The sequence below is a fragment of the Pseudophryne corroboree genome, chromosome 1 (assembly GCF_028390025.1).
Source record: "Pseudophryne corroboree isolate aPseCor3 chromosome 1, aPseCor3.hap2, whole genome shotgun sequence".
In the NCBI taxonomy this organism is placed as follows: Eukaryota; Metazoa; Chordata; class Amphibia; order Anura; family Myobatrachidae; genus Pseudophryne; species Pseudophryne corroboree.
Window position 1 is genome coordinate 47454676 of NC_086444.1, and position 17263 is coordinate 47471938.

At 46.4% G+C, this 17263-nt stretch overlaps 1 protein-coding gene across 1 annotated transcript in view; it reads right to left on the reverse strand.

Moving 5' to 3' along the window:
* Positions 1 to 10845: 10845 nt before the first annotated feature.
* ACAA2 (acetyl-CoA acyltransferase 2) overlaps positions 10846 to 17263 on the reverse strand; it is a 42638-nt gene continuing 36220 nt past the window's right edge. The window contains exons 8-10 of the mRNA XM_063959222.1: positions 15113 to 15183; positions 13480 to 13634; positions 10846 to 11795 (exon numbers count right to left, since the gene is read on the reverse strand). Of these exons, the coding sequence (XP_063815292.1) occupies positions 11711 to 11795; positions 13480 to 13634; positions 15113 to 15183 (311 nt within the window). The 3' untranslated portion in view covers positions 10846 to 11710. The remainder of the gene's footprint in view (positions 11796 to 13479; positions 13635 to 15112; positions 15184 to 17263) is intronic.

Here is a 17263-nt window from a genome sequence, read left to right on the forward strand (position 1 = left end):
GGAGTGTATCTTAGCTTAGCAGAAGTGCGAACGAAAGGATCGCAGCGCTGCTACAAAAAAAGATTGTGCAGTTTCAGAGTGGCTCGAGACCTACTCCTATCTTGCGATCACTTTACACTGTTTAGTTCCTGTTTTGACGTCACAAACACGCCCTGCGTTCACTCAGCCACTCCCCCATTTCTCCAGCCACTCCTGTGTTTTTATCTGGCACGCCTGCGTTTTTCAGCACACTCCCCGAAAACGGCCAGTTACCTCCCAGAAACACCCACTTCCTGTCAATCACTCAACGATCAGCAGTGCGACTGAAAAGCGTCGCTAGACCTTGTGTGAGACTACGTCGGCTTTTGTGAAAGTACGACGCGCGTGCGCACTGCGTGCCATGCGCATAATTGCCGATTTTTTTGCCTGATCGCTGCGCTGCGAACAACGGCAGCTGGCGATCAACTCGGAATGACCCCCATAGTCCCACCCCTTTCATATCAAATAATTGGACCGCCACCTTCATAGGCCCAGCCCTCTTCGTAGACTGGCCAGCCGCCTTCCCAGCGCTATTGTCCATTAATAGCTCAAACCATCAATGTTTCCCTGTTGAGGTAAACGGTCATCAATATAAAGTACTGATGGCACTATTAATGGTGAACAATTCAAAGGCCATCCCTAGGTCCTACAGGTTTGATGGCACAGGTATGATGAGAGGGGGGGGCTGGGATAAAGGGGGCTCTGTAGTCCTGATAGTCTGAATAATTTACATAGGATCTGGCTCCTACGGTATATCATTTAAGGATTCCCTAAATACACATTATAGGTTAGTTTTACATAATAGTCGGCCAAAAACCAAGCCTAACTTGCATATTAAAATAAAGTCGGAAGGGTCTACTGTTTATATCGTTATTTCTACTTTTAGCCCCAGAAAGTGATACAAGTATGTGTTATGTGCACTATAATCGCAGATAAACAAAGATTAGTAAATATCTGGCTAATCTTACATCATAAATCCTTGTGTAATGACCCAAACCCTGGATATGGGGCCTAATTCAGAGTTGATCGCAGCAGCAAATTTGTTAGCAGTTGGGCAAAACCATGTGCACTGCAGGGGAGGCAGATATAACATGTGCAGAGAGAGTTAGATTTGGTTGGGGTGTATTCAAACTGAAATCTAAATTGCAGTGTAAAAATAAAGCAGCCAGTATTTACCCTGCACAGAAACAATATAACCCACCCAAATCTAACTCTCTCTGCACATGTTATATCTGCCCCACCTGCAGTGCACATGGTTTTGCCCAATTGCTAACAAACTTGCTGCTGCGATCAACTCAGAATTACCCCCATGATGCTTTGCTAATCCCAGTAGCTGTAGACTCTGGTACCTGTGAACATTAATTTATAAAACAGAGAGAAATACAGTGTATCAGTGCACGGAGATATAATAAAGACCGTGTATTTCAGAATAAACTTGTCAAAGTGGTTAGACTGGAAACGGGAAGCCCAAAAACTGAAGCCCTCCAAATCCCGATAATGGAAGTCTACGTTCTGCAAGATTAACTCTGCATACACCCAAGAGCACACAGCAGCCAATTGTAGGTCAATAGACCATGGCGGACACTGCGTCACTACTCCTTCAGTGTCAAGGTGATCCCTCAGCCGTGCAGGAAGGTGACTCGGCTCTCTCGCCGAGCAGCGTCTGCATTGTGCCCAGACAGGAGATCCAGTGTGATGGGAAATTCACTCTAACTAAGGGGGTCATTCAGAGTTGATCGCTCGCTGCAGACTTTCGTAGCGCAGCGATCAGGTAAAAAAAAAAAAATGGCAAAACTGCGCATGCGTATGCACCACAATGCGCAGGCGCGTCATACAGGTACATACAGGATCGGTGCTGGGCGATGGATTTAGCGAAGATTCCATTCGCACAGCCGGTCAACTGACCGTTTTCTGGGAGTGGTAGGAAAAACACAGGCGTGTACAAGCATTTGCAGGGCGGGTGTCTGACGTCCATTCCGGACACGAACAGGCTGAAGTGATCGCAGCGGCTAAGTAAGTCCTGGGCTACTCAGAAACGGCACAAAATGTTTTTGCAGAGCTCGGCTGCCCAGGCGTTCGCACACTTGCAAAGCAAAAATACACTCCCCTGTGGGCGGCGACTATGCGTTTGCACGGCTGCTAAAAGTAGCTAGCGAGCGATCAACTCGGAATGAGGGCCTAAAACAGTAGTGTTTCTATGGATGGAACATATAGGCAGGAGTGTATTGGCCATACGGCTCACCAGAACGATTCCTGGTAGGCTGACGTGTCTGTGGGGCCTGTTTTGTGTGTTGTCATGTGGCCCTAACACGGAGCCCACCGCACACAGTACACTGCATTGTCCCTATTCATTCCATCTCTGCAGTGCAGCGACTGCCATCCAGTGATGCTGCCATGGCTACACGGTATGTTATACCTCTTGTGCTGCCCATGTTGTGGCACTTCAACAAAAGTTCACAGGGCCACTTTAGTTCCCAATCCACCCCTGGTCTCAGACACAATTGCAGCAAAAGACGTAAGGAAGACCACAATTGCCTAAAATCAGTCCCTAGGAGGAGGGATCCTGCTCTCTAAACAGACCCCATCCCCTCATCAGACCACACCCCATTAGGGCTGCTTCCATAAATTTCCCTGGTTTTCCATCCCAATCCGCCCCTGTATATAGTAGTCTATACACCAGGGGTGGGGCACTTTTGGCCCTCCAGCTGTTGTTGAACTACACATACCAGCATGCCCTGCTACAGTTTTGCTATTTGGTCATGCTAAAACTGTTGCAGGGCATGCTGGGATGTGTAGTTCAACAACAGCTGGAGGGCCGCAGGTTCCCCACCAATATCCAGCACTAACTCTGTATCACTGCTGATTGTAGCCGTACTGGCTGTATTTGAGCTGGTACTTGACACACCGAGACCCCTCATGGAGACCTGGCGAAAACCCCGCTCTCCTGTGAGAAATTTATCCTGGGTGTCGGCAGCCCAGCTCCGCCAGCGACGGCTTACGTTAAAATGCACCAGAGCATGCGCTTAGTTGTTTAACCCAGAGGGAATACTTCTCCGGATTTGCAGGTCACCCATTGCCTGGTATAGGCAACGCCAGCTCAAGATGGCATTACTCGGCAAAGCTTTGCTTTTTTTCTCTCATGTGATAATTTCATGATTCCATTATGCAAATAGAGGACTAGGGAAATGGCGGTAAAGTGCGCTAAATAGGCGTTTCCTTTTCCTGATGAAAGCAGAGAAAAGGCTTTTCTTAGCTGGAGCCAATTGAAGCTGCATACGGGATAACAGTTGCAGGCTAAAATGCACCCTGAAAATGGTTGAAATGTCCGCGTTCTTACTCCCCGTAACTGCCGCAAACGGTGCTTCTCAATCACTTTGCAAATAAATGCTCTCTGTGACCGCTATGGCAAGCCTATACACCATTTTCGGGGTGCATTTGAGATTGTGTTTGCAATAAATATTGCATTCTCCCACACACAATGGGGGTAATTCCAAGTTGATCGCAGCAGGAAATTTTTTAGCAGTTGGGCAAAACCATGTGCACTGCAGGGGAGGCAGATATAACATGTGCAAAGAGAGTTAGATTTGGGTGGGTTATTTTGTTTCTGTGCAGGGTAAATACTGGCTGCTTTATTTTTACACTGCAATTTAGATTTCAGTTTGAACACACCCCACCCAAATCTAACTCTCTCTGCACATGTTATATCTGCCTCCCCTGCAGTGCACATGGTTTTGCCCAACTGCTAAAAAATTTCCTGCTGCGATCAACTTGGAATTACCCCCAATATTGTAATAGAAGGCGATGCTGCCATCTTGTGGTGTTTTATGGTATTAACCATAGACATACTTCAAAAGAGCAACAAAAACTACTTTGGTATGTTGTAGAAGGATGGACAATAACATCATATAGTCCCTCTTGGCGCACCAGGTCTCGCCTGACTATCTCTCTCCAAGATGCTGGATGAGGTTAACTACCAACCAATCACGGTCTGTAATTTTTCAAACACAGAATGTAACATGGCCGTTAGGAGCAGATTGGCTGGTAGTTTATCTCTATCCGAGGCTTAGGACATATGTCCCACAGTGCGATACCCTGATGGCTTGTGGGGTGGAGTAGGTGCAATGCATACACTGGATGTATTGTCCTCTTCTGAAAACATTTTAGGGCTGTACACTTGCCTGGCAGAGAAGCCAGGCTTTCCCCCAGGCCAGCAGAGACAGAGACGCAGATATAAACCGCGTTACTCTTTTGCATCATAATGCCATTTGGTATGAGGCCTGAACTAATCACAACATAAACGATCACGGATATATCTTACAGTGTAAATTACAATGAAATCCCGCTTAGAAAATGCTAAACGAAGCAATTATGCATCAAGTAGAGCAAGAATAACACTTTGCAGCACAGTCTGAAAAAAATAAAAAAAATAAAAAATAAGAATTTACTTACCGATAATTCTATTTCTCATAGTCCGTAGTGGATGTTGGGAACTCCGAAAGGACCATGGGGAATAGCGGCTCCGCAGGAGACTGGGCACAAAAGTAAAAACTTTAGGACTAGCTGGTGTGCACTGGCTCCTCCCCCTATGACCCTCCTCCAAGCCTCAGTTAGGATACTGTGCCCGGACGAGCGTACACAATAAGGAAGGATTTTGAATCCCGGGTAAGACTCATACCAGCCACACCAATCACACCGTACAACCTGTGATCTGAACCCAGTTAACAGCATGATAACAGAGGAGCCTCTGAAAAGATGGCTCACAACAATAATAACCCGATTTTTGTAACTATGTACAAGTATTGCAGACAATCCGCATTTGGGACGGGCGCCCAGCATCCACTACGGACTACGAGAAATAGATTTACCGGTAAGTAAAATCTTATTTTCTCTGACGTCCTAGTGGATGCTGGGAACTCCGTAAGGACCATGGGGATTATACCAAAGCTCCCAAACGGGCGGGAGAGTGCGGATGACTCTGCAGCACCGAATGAGAGAACTCCAGGTCCTCCTCAGCCAGGGTATCAATTTTGTAGAATTTTACAAACGTATTTGCTCCTGACCAAGTAGCTGCTCGGCAAAGTTGTAAAGCCGAGTCCCCTCGGGCAGCCGCCCAAGATGAGCCCATCTTCCTTGTGGAGTGGGCATTTACAGATTTTTAGCTGTGGCAGGCCTGCCACAGAATGTGCAAGCTGAATTGTAGTACAAATACAACTAGCAATAGTCTGCTTAGAAGCAGGAGCACCCAACTTGTTGGGTGCATACAGGATAAACAGCGAGTCAGATTTTCTGACTCCAGCCATCCTGGAAACATATATTTTCAGGGCCCTGACAACGTCTAGCAACTTGGAGTCCTCCAAGTCCCTAGTAGCCGCAGGCACCACAATAGGTTGGTTCAGGTGAAACGCTGAAACCACCTTAGGGAGAAACTGAGGACGAGTCCTCAATTCCGCCCTGTCCGAATGGAAAATCAGATAAGGGCTTTTACAGGATAAAGCCGCCAATTCGGACACGCGCCTGGCCCAGGCCAGGGCCAACAGCATGACCACTGGCACTTTCCATGTGAGATATTTTAACTCCACAGATTTAAGTGGTTCAAACCAATGTGACTTTTTGGAACCCAAAAACTACATTGAGATCCCAAGGTGCCACTGGAGGCACAAAAGGAGGCTGTATATGCAGTACCCCTTTTACAACATCTGAACTTCAGGGACTGAAGCTAGTTCTTTTTGGAAGAAAATTGACAGAGCCGAAATTTGAACCTTAATGGACCCCAATTTCAGGCCCATAGACACTCCTGTTTGCAGGAAATGTAGGAATCGACCCAGTTGAATTTCCTCCGTCGGGCCTTACTGGCCTCGCACCACGCAACATATTTTCGCCAAATGCGGTGATAATGTTTTGCGGTTACATCCTTCCTGGCTTTGATCAGGATAGGGATGACTTCATCCGGAATGCCTTTTTTCCTTCAGGATCCGGCGTTCAACCGCCATGCCGTCAAACGCAGTCGCGGTAAGTCTTGGAACAGACAGGGTCCTTGCTGAAGCAGGTCCCTTCTTAGAGGTAGAGGCCACGGATCCTCCGTGAGCATCTTTTGAAGTTCCGGTTACCAAGTCCTTCTTGGCCAATCCGGAGCCACGAATATAGTGCTTACTCCTCTCCATCTTATCAATCTCAGTACCTTGGGTATGAGAGGCAGATGAGGGAACACATACACTGACTGGTACACCCACGGTGTTGTTACCAGAGCGTCTACAGCTATTGCCTGAGGGTCCCTTGACCTGGCGCAATACCTGTCGAGTTTTTCCCAACGGTTTATAATCATGTGGAAGACTTCTGGGTGAAGTCCCCACTCTCCCGGGTGGAGGTCGTGTCTGCTGAGGAAGTCTGCTTCCCAGTTGTCAACTCCCGGAATTGCTGACAGTGCTATCACATGATCTTCCGCCCAGCGAAGAATCCTTGCAGCTTCTGCCATTGCCCTCCGTCTTCTTGTGCCACCCTGTCTGTTTACGTGGGTGACTGCCGTGATGTTGTCCGACTGGATCAACACCGGCTGACCTTGAAGCAGAGGTCTTGCTAAGCTTAGAGCATTGTAAATGGCCCTTAGCTTCAGGATATTTATGTGAAATGATGTCTCCAGGCTTGACCATAAGCCCTGGAAATTTCTTCCCTGTGTGACTGCTCCCCAGCCTCGCAGGCTGGCATCCGTGGTCACCAGGACCCAGTCCTGAATGCCGAATCTGCGGCCCTCTAGAAGATGAGCACTCTGCAACCACCACAGGAGGGACACCCTTGTTCTTGGTGACAGGGTTATCCGCTGATGCATCTGAAGATGCGACCCGGACCATTTGTCCAGCAGGTCCCACTGGAAAGTTCTTGCGTGGAATCTGCCGAATGGGATTGCTTCGTAGGAAGCCACCATTTTACCCAGAACCCTTGTGCATTGATGCACTGAGACTTGGCTCGGTTTTAGGAGGTTCCTGACTAGCTCGGATAACTCCCTGGCTTTCTCCTTCGGGAGAAACACCTTTTTCTGGACTGTGTCCAGGATCATCCCTAGGAACAGAAGACGAGTCGTCGGAACCAGCTGCGATTTTGGAATATTGAGAATCCAATCGTGCTGCCGCAACACTACCTGAGATAGTGCTACACCGACCTCCAACTGTTCCCTGGATCTTACCCTTATCAGGGAATCGTCCAAGTAAGGGATAACTAAAATTCCCTTCCTTCGAAGGAATATCATAATTTCGGCCATTACCTTGGTAAAGACCCGGGGTGCCGTGGACCATCCATACGGCAGCGTCTGAACGGATAGTGACAGTTCTGTAACATAAACCTGAGGTACCCTTGGTGAGAAGGGTAAATTTGGACATGAAGGTAAGCATCCTTGATGTCCCGAGACATCATGTAGTCCCCTTCTTCCAGGTTCGCAATCACTGCTCTGAGTGACTCAATCTTGAATTTGAACCTCTGTATGTAAGTGTTCAAAGATTTTAGATTTAGAATCGGTCTCACCGAGCCGTCCGGCTTTGGTACCACAACAGTGTGGAATAATACCCCGTTCCCTGTTGCAGGAGGGGTACCTAGATTATCACCTGCTGGGAATACAGCTTGTGAATGGCTTCCAAAACTGTCTCCCTGTCAGAAGGAGACATCGGTAAAGCCGACTTTAGGAAACGGCGAGGGGGAGACGTCTCGAATTCCAATTTGTACCCCTGAGATATCACCTGAAGGATCCAGGGGTCTACTTGCGAGTGAGCCCACTGCGCGCTGAAATTCATTGAGACGGGCCCCCCACCGTGCCTGATTCTGCTTGTAAAGCCCCAGCGTCATACTGAGGGCTTGGCAGAGGCGGGAGAGGGATTCTGTTCCTGGGAACTGGCTGATTTCTGCAGCCTTTTTCCACTCCCTCTGTCACGGGGCAGAAATGAGGAACCTTTTGCCCGCTTGTCCACGAAAAGACTGCGCCTGATAATACGGCGTCTTCTCATGTTGAGAGGCGACCTGGGGTACAAACGTGGATTTCCCAGCTGTGCCGTGGCCACCAGGTCTGAAAGACCGACCCCAAATAACTCCTCCCCTTAATAAGGCAATACTTCCAAATGCCGTTTGAAATCCGCATCACCTGACCACTGTCGTGTCCATAACCCTCTACTGGTAGAAATGGACAACGCACTTAGACTTGATGCCAGTCGGCAAATATTCCGCTGTGCATCACGCATATATCGAAATGCATCTTTTAAATGCTCTATAGGCAAAAATATACTGTCCCTATCTAGGGTATCAATATTTTCAGTCAGGGAATCCGACCACGCCAACCCAGCACTGCACATCCAGGCTGAGGCGATTGCTGGTCGCAGTATAACACCAGTATGTGTGTAAATACATTTTAGGATACCCTCCTGCTTTCTATCAGCAGGATCCTTAAGGGCGGCCATCTCAGGAGAGGGTAGAGCCCTTACAAGCGTGTGAGCGCTTTATCCACCCTAGGGGGTTTTTCCCAACGCACCCTAACCTCTGGCGGGAAAGGATATAATGCCAATAACATTTTAGAAATCATCAATTGTTATCGGGGGAAACCCACGCATCATCACACACCTCATTTAATTTCTCAGATTCAGGAAAACTACAGGTAGTTTTTCCTCACCGAACATAATACCCCTTTTTGGTGGTACTCGTATTATCAGAAATGTGTAAAACATTTTTCATTGCCTCAATCATGTAACGTGTGGCCCTACTGGAAGTCACATTTGTCTCTTCACCGTCGACACTGGAGTCAGTATCCGTGTCGGCGTCTATATCTGCCATCTGAGGTAACGGGCGCTTTAGAGCCCCTGACGGCCTATGAGACGTCTGGACAGGCACAAGCTGAGTAGCCGGCTGTCTCATGTCAACCACTGTCTTTTATACAGAGCTGACACTGTCACGTAATTCCTTCCAACAGTTCATCCACTCAGGTGTCGACCCCCTAGTGGGTGACATCACTATTACAGGCAATCTGCTCCGTCTCCACATCATTTTTCTCCTCATACATGTCGACACAAACGTATCGACATACAGCACACACACAGGGAATGCTCTGATAGAGGACAGGACCCCACTAGCCCTTTGGGGAGACAGAGGGAGAGTTTGCCAGCACACACCAGAGCGCTATATATATACAGGGATAACCTTATATAAGTGTTTTTCCCCTTATAGCTGCTGTATCTTTAATACTGCGCGTAATTAGTGCCCCCCCTCTCTTTTTTAACCCTTTCTGTAGTGTAGTGACTGCAGGGGAGAGCCAGGGAGCTTCCCTCCAACGGAGCTGTGAGGGAAAATGGCGCCAGTGTGCTGAGGAGATAAGGCCGCCGATAAGGGGGCGGAGCCTATCTCCCGTTTTTCTATGTATTCTGGCAGGGGTTAAATGCATCCATATAGCTCAGGAGCTATATGCGATGTATTTTTTTGCCATCTAAGGTATTTTTATTGCGTCTCAGGGCGCCCCCCCCCCAGCGCCCTGCACCCTCAGTGACCGGAGTGTGAAGTGTGCTGAGAGCAATGGCGCACAGCTGCGGTGCTGTGCGCTACCTTATTGAAGACAGGACGTCTTCTGCCGCCGATTTTCCGGACCTCTTCTGGCTCTGTAAGGGGGACGGCGGCGCGGCTCTGGGACCCATCCATGGCTGGGCCTGTGATCGTCCCTCTGGAGCTACTGTCCAGTAGCCTAAGAAGCCCAATCCACTCTGCACGCAGGTGAGTTCGCTTCTTCTCCCCTTAGTCCCTTGATGCAGTGAGCCTGTTGCCAGCAGGACTCACTGAAAATAAAAAACCTAATTTAAACTTTTACTCTAAGCAGCTCAGGAGAGCCACCTAGATTGCACCCTTCTCGTTCGGGCACAAAAATCTAACTGAGGCTTGGAGGAGGGTCATAGGGGGAGGAGCCAGTGCACACCAGCTAGTCCTAAAGCTTTTACTTTTGTGCCCAGTCTCCTGCGGAGCCGCTATTCCCCATGGTCCTTTCGGAGTTCCCAGCATCCACTAGGACGTCAGAGAAAAGAAGTTTGAGGCAGATTCAGTATCATCTCCCCTTTCGGTATAGGGTTCTCGCGGTGTCAGTCACAGGTATCAGCGTCCCTCGAGTAACAGGTCTCAGCCTGAAACCACTGCTTAGTATCTGCTGCCGTTCTCAAGATGTCACCCTCTCCCTGGAGCTGCTATTCCTCCCACCCCAGCTCTGTACAAGACGGTGCCACCCCTGCTAACAGTTCTCATGCTCCTCTGGGTTTTAACAGCAGTCCCCCTCAGCAGTTACTGGCACTCTCTCCAACTGTCACTTTTTGCACCCAAAAGGCTTGTGGGGGGCTGTAGCCTGCCGCGGCTCCCAAACAAAAGAAAGTGATACCTCGTGATTTGGGGTATCACAATTGGGGTATACACTGATAGTGTACTCTGATCAATATGGTGTGCGACATTTGTACATCTGCGTGTGACAGATTGTAAGTGCTGTGTCGCAGCAGCCACGCCCGGTTGTGTTTCACCTGCAACTTTTTACGCGTTTAAAACTAATTTCTGTGCGGTTCAAGTCGTAGTCTAGAGTCTCTAACACACAACGGGGGCTTTTCGCTCTGTCTGCGATGCGGCCAACATGCAAAATTGAATTAAATATATGCAATACTCCTCCGTTGTGCCAGGTGTGTCGCACGATGACATGCAAGGACAGATCTGTACGTACATACACACTAAGGGGCACAACTTAAAGAATCGGATGCCACCCGGAACACAACAATAAATGTGTGTAAATGTATCACGATTTTCGTTATACATAATATAATGATCACGAGAAACACATACTGTATAGTCACATTTTATTTTGCAGTCTCGGTAAAGGCACTTGTACAATGAGTTAGCCCTTTATATCCTGGCACTAGTTAATCTTTACATTCATTGGCAAGTGTAATATAAATGGACGATAACACAAATTAGAGGATAGTGAAGCAATTTGCAGATTGCCACGTTAGGAGGTGACAATATATAATTTGGTGTTTACATTAGGTGGCCAGTCCCAAAACCTTTAAATGCCCAATGAGCACTAGCCACAGACACACTGGGGTCAGCCATTTTATGCCGAAACCAATATTCATTAGCATGTGGCCTATGAAATCCTTAGGAGCTTGTGAGATCTTTGAGGCACGAGGCATCGGATGTCCATAGTGAATTAATAGGCTTATTATCTCAGCGCCTCACTGTGTTTGGAACCTCCTTTTTGCAGCAAATTTCTTTACACTATAGATGGACAATTTTGGCTACGACTTGTTTCTATAAAACACTAATAGAATCCGTACACTGCATGGAAGCAACGGAACGCAGGACCAAAACAATACTCATTTGTATTAAATTTAAACAACAGAGACTGGGAGATCTATGGTGCGCTAAACGAACCGCACAAATACAAGATGCTGGGAACGCCTACTGCTCCTGTGTGACAATATAAATGTATTATAGTATTCTCCAATAGAGAATGGGATTGTCTGGTCTCGTGTATTGTGTCCGGGAGAGTTAAGCGGCCTCCGCAGCACTAGATTGTATCCGCCATGTTGGTTCGATCACCCGGTGACCCATCATTTCCAACAATTGGCTACTACTTTATAAACAGTTGGGCTGGTTTCCTAAAGAATAACATTGTCCATTGGTTTCCATGTTGTAGGTGGAGACTTTAGACGACATTTTCCAGGATGATGGCGATACCTTGTCCTCCACCGATGCAGGCAGATCCCACCGCGTATTTTCCACCACGACGCCTGAAGTTTTAATTATTTAAAAATGATTAATACATTTTTATTGTAAATATTAGAGTCATTTTTTTTTAAGGACATAATAGATGTTTTCAAAGTTTAAACCATGTGATTATTTATTTATTTATCTATCCAGGATTAGGCCAGCAAAGTGCCGGAGTGCTTGTAATTTCTTACACGTTTCGCCTATCAAGTGCCGACTTCATCAGGCAGCTCCGCATGGCTTACCGCTAGAAATGCCCATTTATTCTGTCGGTATTAATTGGTCTTCAATGTCTAATTAGTAAACATTCTGAGGCTCACCAGCTTGTGAAGGGTATCTTGAGTGGTTTTGCTCTGCCCATGCTGAAATAGCGATCACCTGTATATTCTCCTTCTGTCTATTACACGTTGCCGCTATGGCTTGTCTCCTAGCAGAGTCCTGGTTGTTGCTAGGCAACCTGGACACTGCATCTTTTTGCCGCTGAGGTTTAAGACCCGTCGGCATCCTAAGTACCAGTGTGTGCGTTGTACACTAAGGCTGTTGTAGGCAGAAGACTCTCTCATTGACTCTAAGGGTCTTCCACAATTGTGCTGGAGTTCCATAACACTGTCACACATGTAATACGAACATATCAGTCCTTACAACGGAGGCGGTGGAACATAAGTGTGGATATGCACTATTTTACCTTGTATACTTTTCTGAGGTTTATCTTACACCCATTTTGCTACCATTCAGCCCCCGTTTTAAATAAGTACTTAAAAGTTGCATTTGTAACATTCATAAATTATAAGAAAGAAATGGAATACTATTAATTGGCACAAGAGAAACCACTCAGACGTCAAGAATGAACTTCTTATGAAGAGTGTTACCTTAAATTTCTTTTCTATAAGCATTTAGTGAAAATCGGTCAGATACTATAGGTGAAAAATGCAAATGGTTTAAGCTGAAATGAGTGTGAAAAATGATGCTATAGAAAGAACAGGATGTTTGCAGATCCTCGATGCATATTCTATTACACTGACCTCCTGTATCTTAGACGGTTTTGTTATATGATGTGGTGAGATCCTCAGGGTATACAGTATATAACATCAAATGCTTACTATAGATGCTACATTCACAATACTATTATTCCACAGTATCAGACTAATTTTTAATTGATTCTAAATGAGAACATGAAGGTAACAATTTTTAGAGGTATTCATTAATTTGAGCGATTTCTCATGTACCAATGTACTTTAACGCACACAAGTGTAATGTACATACACATCTTACAAACGGTCGTTGAAAGTACAGACTCCGGCTATTCACTAATTGGACCAATGAAGAAACACTCCTAGCATTAGGTCATATACACTTCGCTAAGGACATCTGGGTTAGGTAGGCGAAACGCATAGGAATATATATATATATATATATATATATATATATATATATATATATATATATATATATATATATATATATATATATATATATATATACACACACACACAATGGCCCTTGCTGAACAGACTCCAGCATTGCTTTCTACCCCATAACCCAATAAACTCCACAGGGAAAGCCAGGGGATAATCGGACTCATGATTAACCAGCACTTGAGGAAAGGGCGACACAATGATCAATAAAACTAGTATCATCACTAGATGCCACTTACACAAATACACTATGACTTTATACAAATGGAATGGTTAAGCCAATAAGACGCACCTGAGTTCATGGGTGAGATGAGCAATGATTCGTGACCCTGACGCAGCCAGCGGATGTCCCAGGGCGATAGCTCCTCCATTAACATTGGTCTTCTCACGGTCTAGGCCTAAAACTTTCTCCACTGACAAATACTGGGCAGCAAAAGCCTCATTCACCTATCAATGCAAATAATTGAACAGGGTTTATTACAGTGGATTTATATATTATACATACCGATTAAATGTAAAATATTTTAAAGTGTAGCCATAACTCCCATATTCTGGAGGCAGCCATTTTGGCTGGGCTAATAGGTAAAAAAAAAAAGAAAAAAGTGAACTCAAAAGAAACCAGTGACTTCACTGAGGTATGAGGCACAGGGAGAGGTCACAGGTTCCTAGTGCATTTGCTTTGCCACTAACAGAAATATGTCCACATACACCTGTCCTAAAATCGCAGCCCTGTTTAATGGGCCACAGACTTTTGCGCCAACACACTAATTCTAAGTACCTAGCACACAATACGTCATATGAAGTGCTTCAAGTATTACTAAGGGGCATATTTATCACTCTCCGCATCTCAGATGCGGATGGGATGGGATGCAATAAATGCACCCAAATTTGCATTGCGATAACTTAATGCATCTCAAGAACGTACCAAATATCGCATGCAGGGCCAAATCTTGCGAGAAAGCACTGTCCCTGCAAATCGGCTCACCGCAGTTCTCAGGGTATTTTTCACAAAAAATACTCATAGTGCGTGACCATACATGTGCCACTGGCTAAAAGACTCCCCGATTCGCTTACACTTACCTGCAGACAGAACTTGTGATCGATGATCCGGTGAGGACAGCCGGTCAGCTGATCCTGTGCTCCGGCTGTGACCCCAGATGCAGTTTAGTGATATGGCGACTTCACAACATCAGAGTTCAATTTACTGCACTGGGGGGGGGGGATTTCAGTAGCAACAAAGCGATCATCTTCTGACCGGCTGCCCTCACCAGATCACTAATCACTTGGTGAAGGTGTTACTTAAAAAAAAAAAAAAAGTGGTCAGCCTGTGGTTTTTCAGACACACATGGTGGATCACAGGGGCTGGGTCTGAACTCATCCTTCCCTGCCAGCATGCAGAGGAATGGAAGCCTGGATAACGCTATCTGAAGATGGCATTATCACATAGGACAGTTTTGTTTTTTTGTTTGGTTTTAGTTTTTTTAAACTTGGGGTCTGTTTTGTGTGGAAGTTTTCCGGATGCAATGTAAGCACATTTACTGAAAACAATTACTCGGTGAGCTCTTCGGAGTAGTAGGATTCCAAATATTTGTACAGAGACACAGGACGTTGGGGCTCCCTTTAGTCATCACTAAAGGATTTCAGTGTAAACAAACATTTATGTGGATCTGCAGCAGGCAGGCGAGACCACATACACCCTGCATTACCCCTGGACTGCCCCCTGCTGGCAGAGGTCACAGAATGTCTCTGCATTCAGATGAGGGGACGGACACTATTTTCTGCAGGGTACAGCAGCCACCGTTCCATGTTAGCAGGTGGTCAGAAATGGTTAAAGACTACTATTTCTATCTCTGTATCATGGTTTATTAGGAACAGGCAACGAATCAGGGCACTTTAAGCAAGACCTGTAGCTACATCACAATTACCTCCACGAGATCCATGTCTTTGATGGTTAGTCCGGCTTTCTTTAGCGCTTCACTAATGGCGGGAACGGGACCTAAAAATGAAGTCAAACGGCAAAGAAAAAGGTAAAAAGGTCCATTAAATATCTCCCAGCCAGACAGTCACAGTAAAATAACCTTCTATATTGTGTATTATCTTCCCGCCTGCGCACAGACAGCGGATGCTCTCCCCAAACGATGACCGTGCGCAATGGTACCTGCAGCTCAATATGCAGAAAATGCTATCGCTTCAGCTGCTGTGACATCTAATCATGGTTCCTGTAACACATGATGCATTTCTGCAAATGAGTCTGGCAAACCATCACCCACCCGGTATCTGCTCTGCCAGAGAAGCATCTCCTCCCTAAGAGGATAACCTGCTGTAGAGGAGTGAGCAAGCGTGGAGGTAATGTTTTATTAAACGAAAACCCCACTTGTGTGGCAAATTCAATTAGCTACGGGACTTAAACACCCGGAGATATTAAATTAGCTGCCCGTTTACTCGTGTAGTGACCTACATATTGGGGGTCATTCCGAGTTGATCGCTCGCTAGCAGTTTTAGCAGCCGTGCAAACGCTATGCCGCCGCCCACTGGGAGTGTATTTTAGCTTAGCAGAAGTGCGAGCGGTTGTATCGCAGAGCGGCTACAAAGTTTTTTTGTGCATTTTCAGAGTAGCTCAAAACCTACTCAGCGCTTGCGTTCACTTCAGACTAGTCCGTTCCGGATTTGACGTCACAAACCCGCCCAGCCACGCCTGCGTTTTTCCGCACACTCCCTGAAAACGGTCAGTTGCCACCCAGAAACGCCCACTTCATGTCAATCACTCTGCGGCAAGCAGTGCGACCGAAACTGCATAGTTCGGTGTGACCGTACGTCGTGCGTGCGCATTGTGCCGCATGCGCAGAACTGCCATTTTTTAGCCTGATCGCTGCGCTACGAACAAATGTAGCTAGCGGTCAACTCGGAATGACCCCCCCCCCCCCCCCCCTTCTGCGTTAAGTGACCGGAAGAGTAAGCCTCAAAAGCCTTACTTACTCACTTCAGAAGCGTACAAACAAAAATCTGCCTGAAGTGCAGCTTGCGTAATTGCCACAGGCTGAAAATGAATAGCACCATAGAACCCGGGAGCTACAAGCACATGGTAAGTCCTTCGGCTAACTGAATATAGCCCCATGTGTAGTTTATGCATTTATTTATTTTTTATGATGTGGTTTAGGGATTTAGGGGCAGATTTATCAACAAGTGATATCCTTGTTATCGCTCGTTACGTATGATAACTGATGCTCCAGCCAATCAGCTCCTGTCATTTTTCAAAGACATGTGTATGCCTCACTCCCTGAAATGCGTTTTGCACCTTGAGTAAAAGGAACCAGTGTTCTATAAAAGAAAGGCCTAAGAACAGAATACTTGTGATCTCAGGAGAAGAAACCTTCTACGCTTCACACCAGGATACGGTTGGAACCGGCTTCCTGGTGCGGACCACGCTGTATAAAAATATATAGCTATACCAGAAACAGTCTCCCTCAGGTTAAACCTTCTGCAGGATGCAGGGTAACATCAAAAACCAGCCTCATGCATACCAAAAACACCTTCTAAATTCCTTGTCCTGGAGCAGTAGCACTCCACATTGTGGTTCAACCAGGATACCATCATGTCAAACTCCGGCTGGCCCCAAGAGTCCACAATCTGCTGGGAGACTTCCGAGTGAAGGGACCAACCCCCAGGGAAGGGTCTGGTTGCAGTTTAGTTTCTACCCCCACTATGGTTGGAGTATTAAAGCTTTGCTCCTCACATGATGGTCCTGTCCATCTTTCAGTGGCTGTAGTCTGAATGGTTCTTGATGGCTATTCCCCATAAGAACTGGCCTCCTCTGACTAGAACACTGAAAGCCAAGACTTGACTTAGCCAGAGGGTATGAAATGCTAATTGGTCACTTGATTGGGAGGCTAGTTCCGTTGTGACAGAATCTCAACTTACTGTTGAACACACTTTAAGAGATAAGTTTAGACCGTCTCCAGAACCTGAGATACAGCAACGTCCGAGATCCTATTTAATCAGATTATACAGGTAATGGATAACCATCGCCCCCTGGATCTGAGAAGAAGGGCAGTCCTCTCCACCTTGAGCATTGTCAA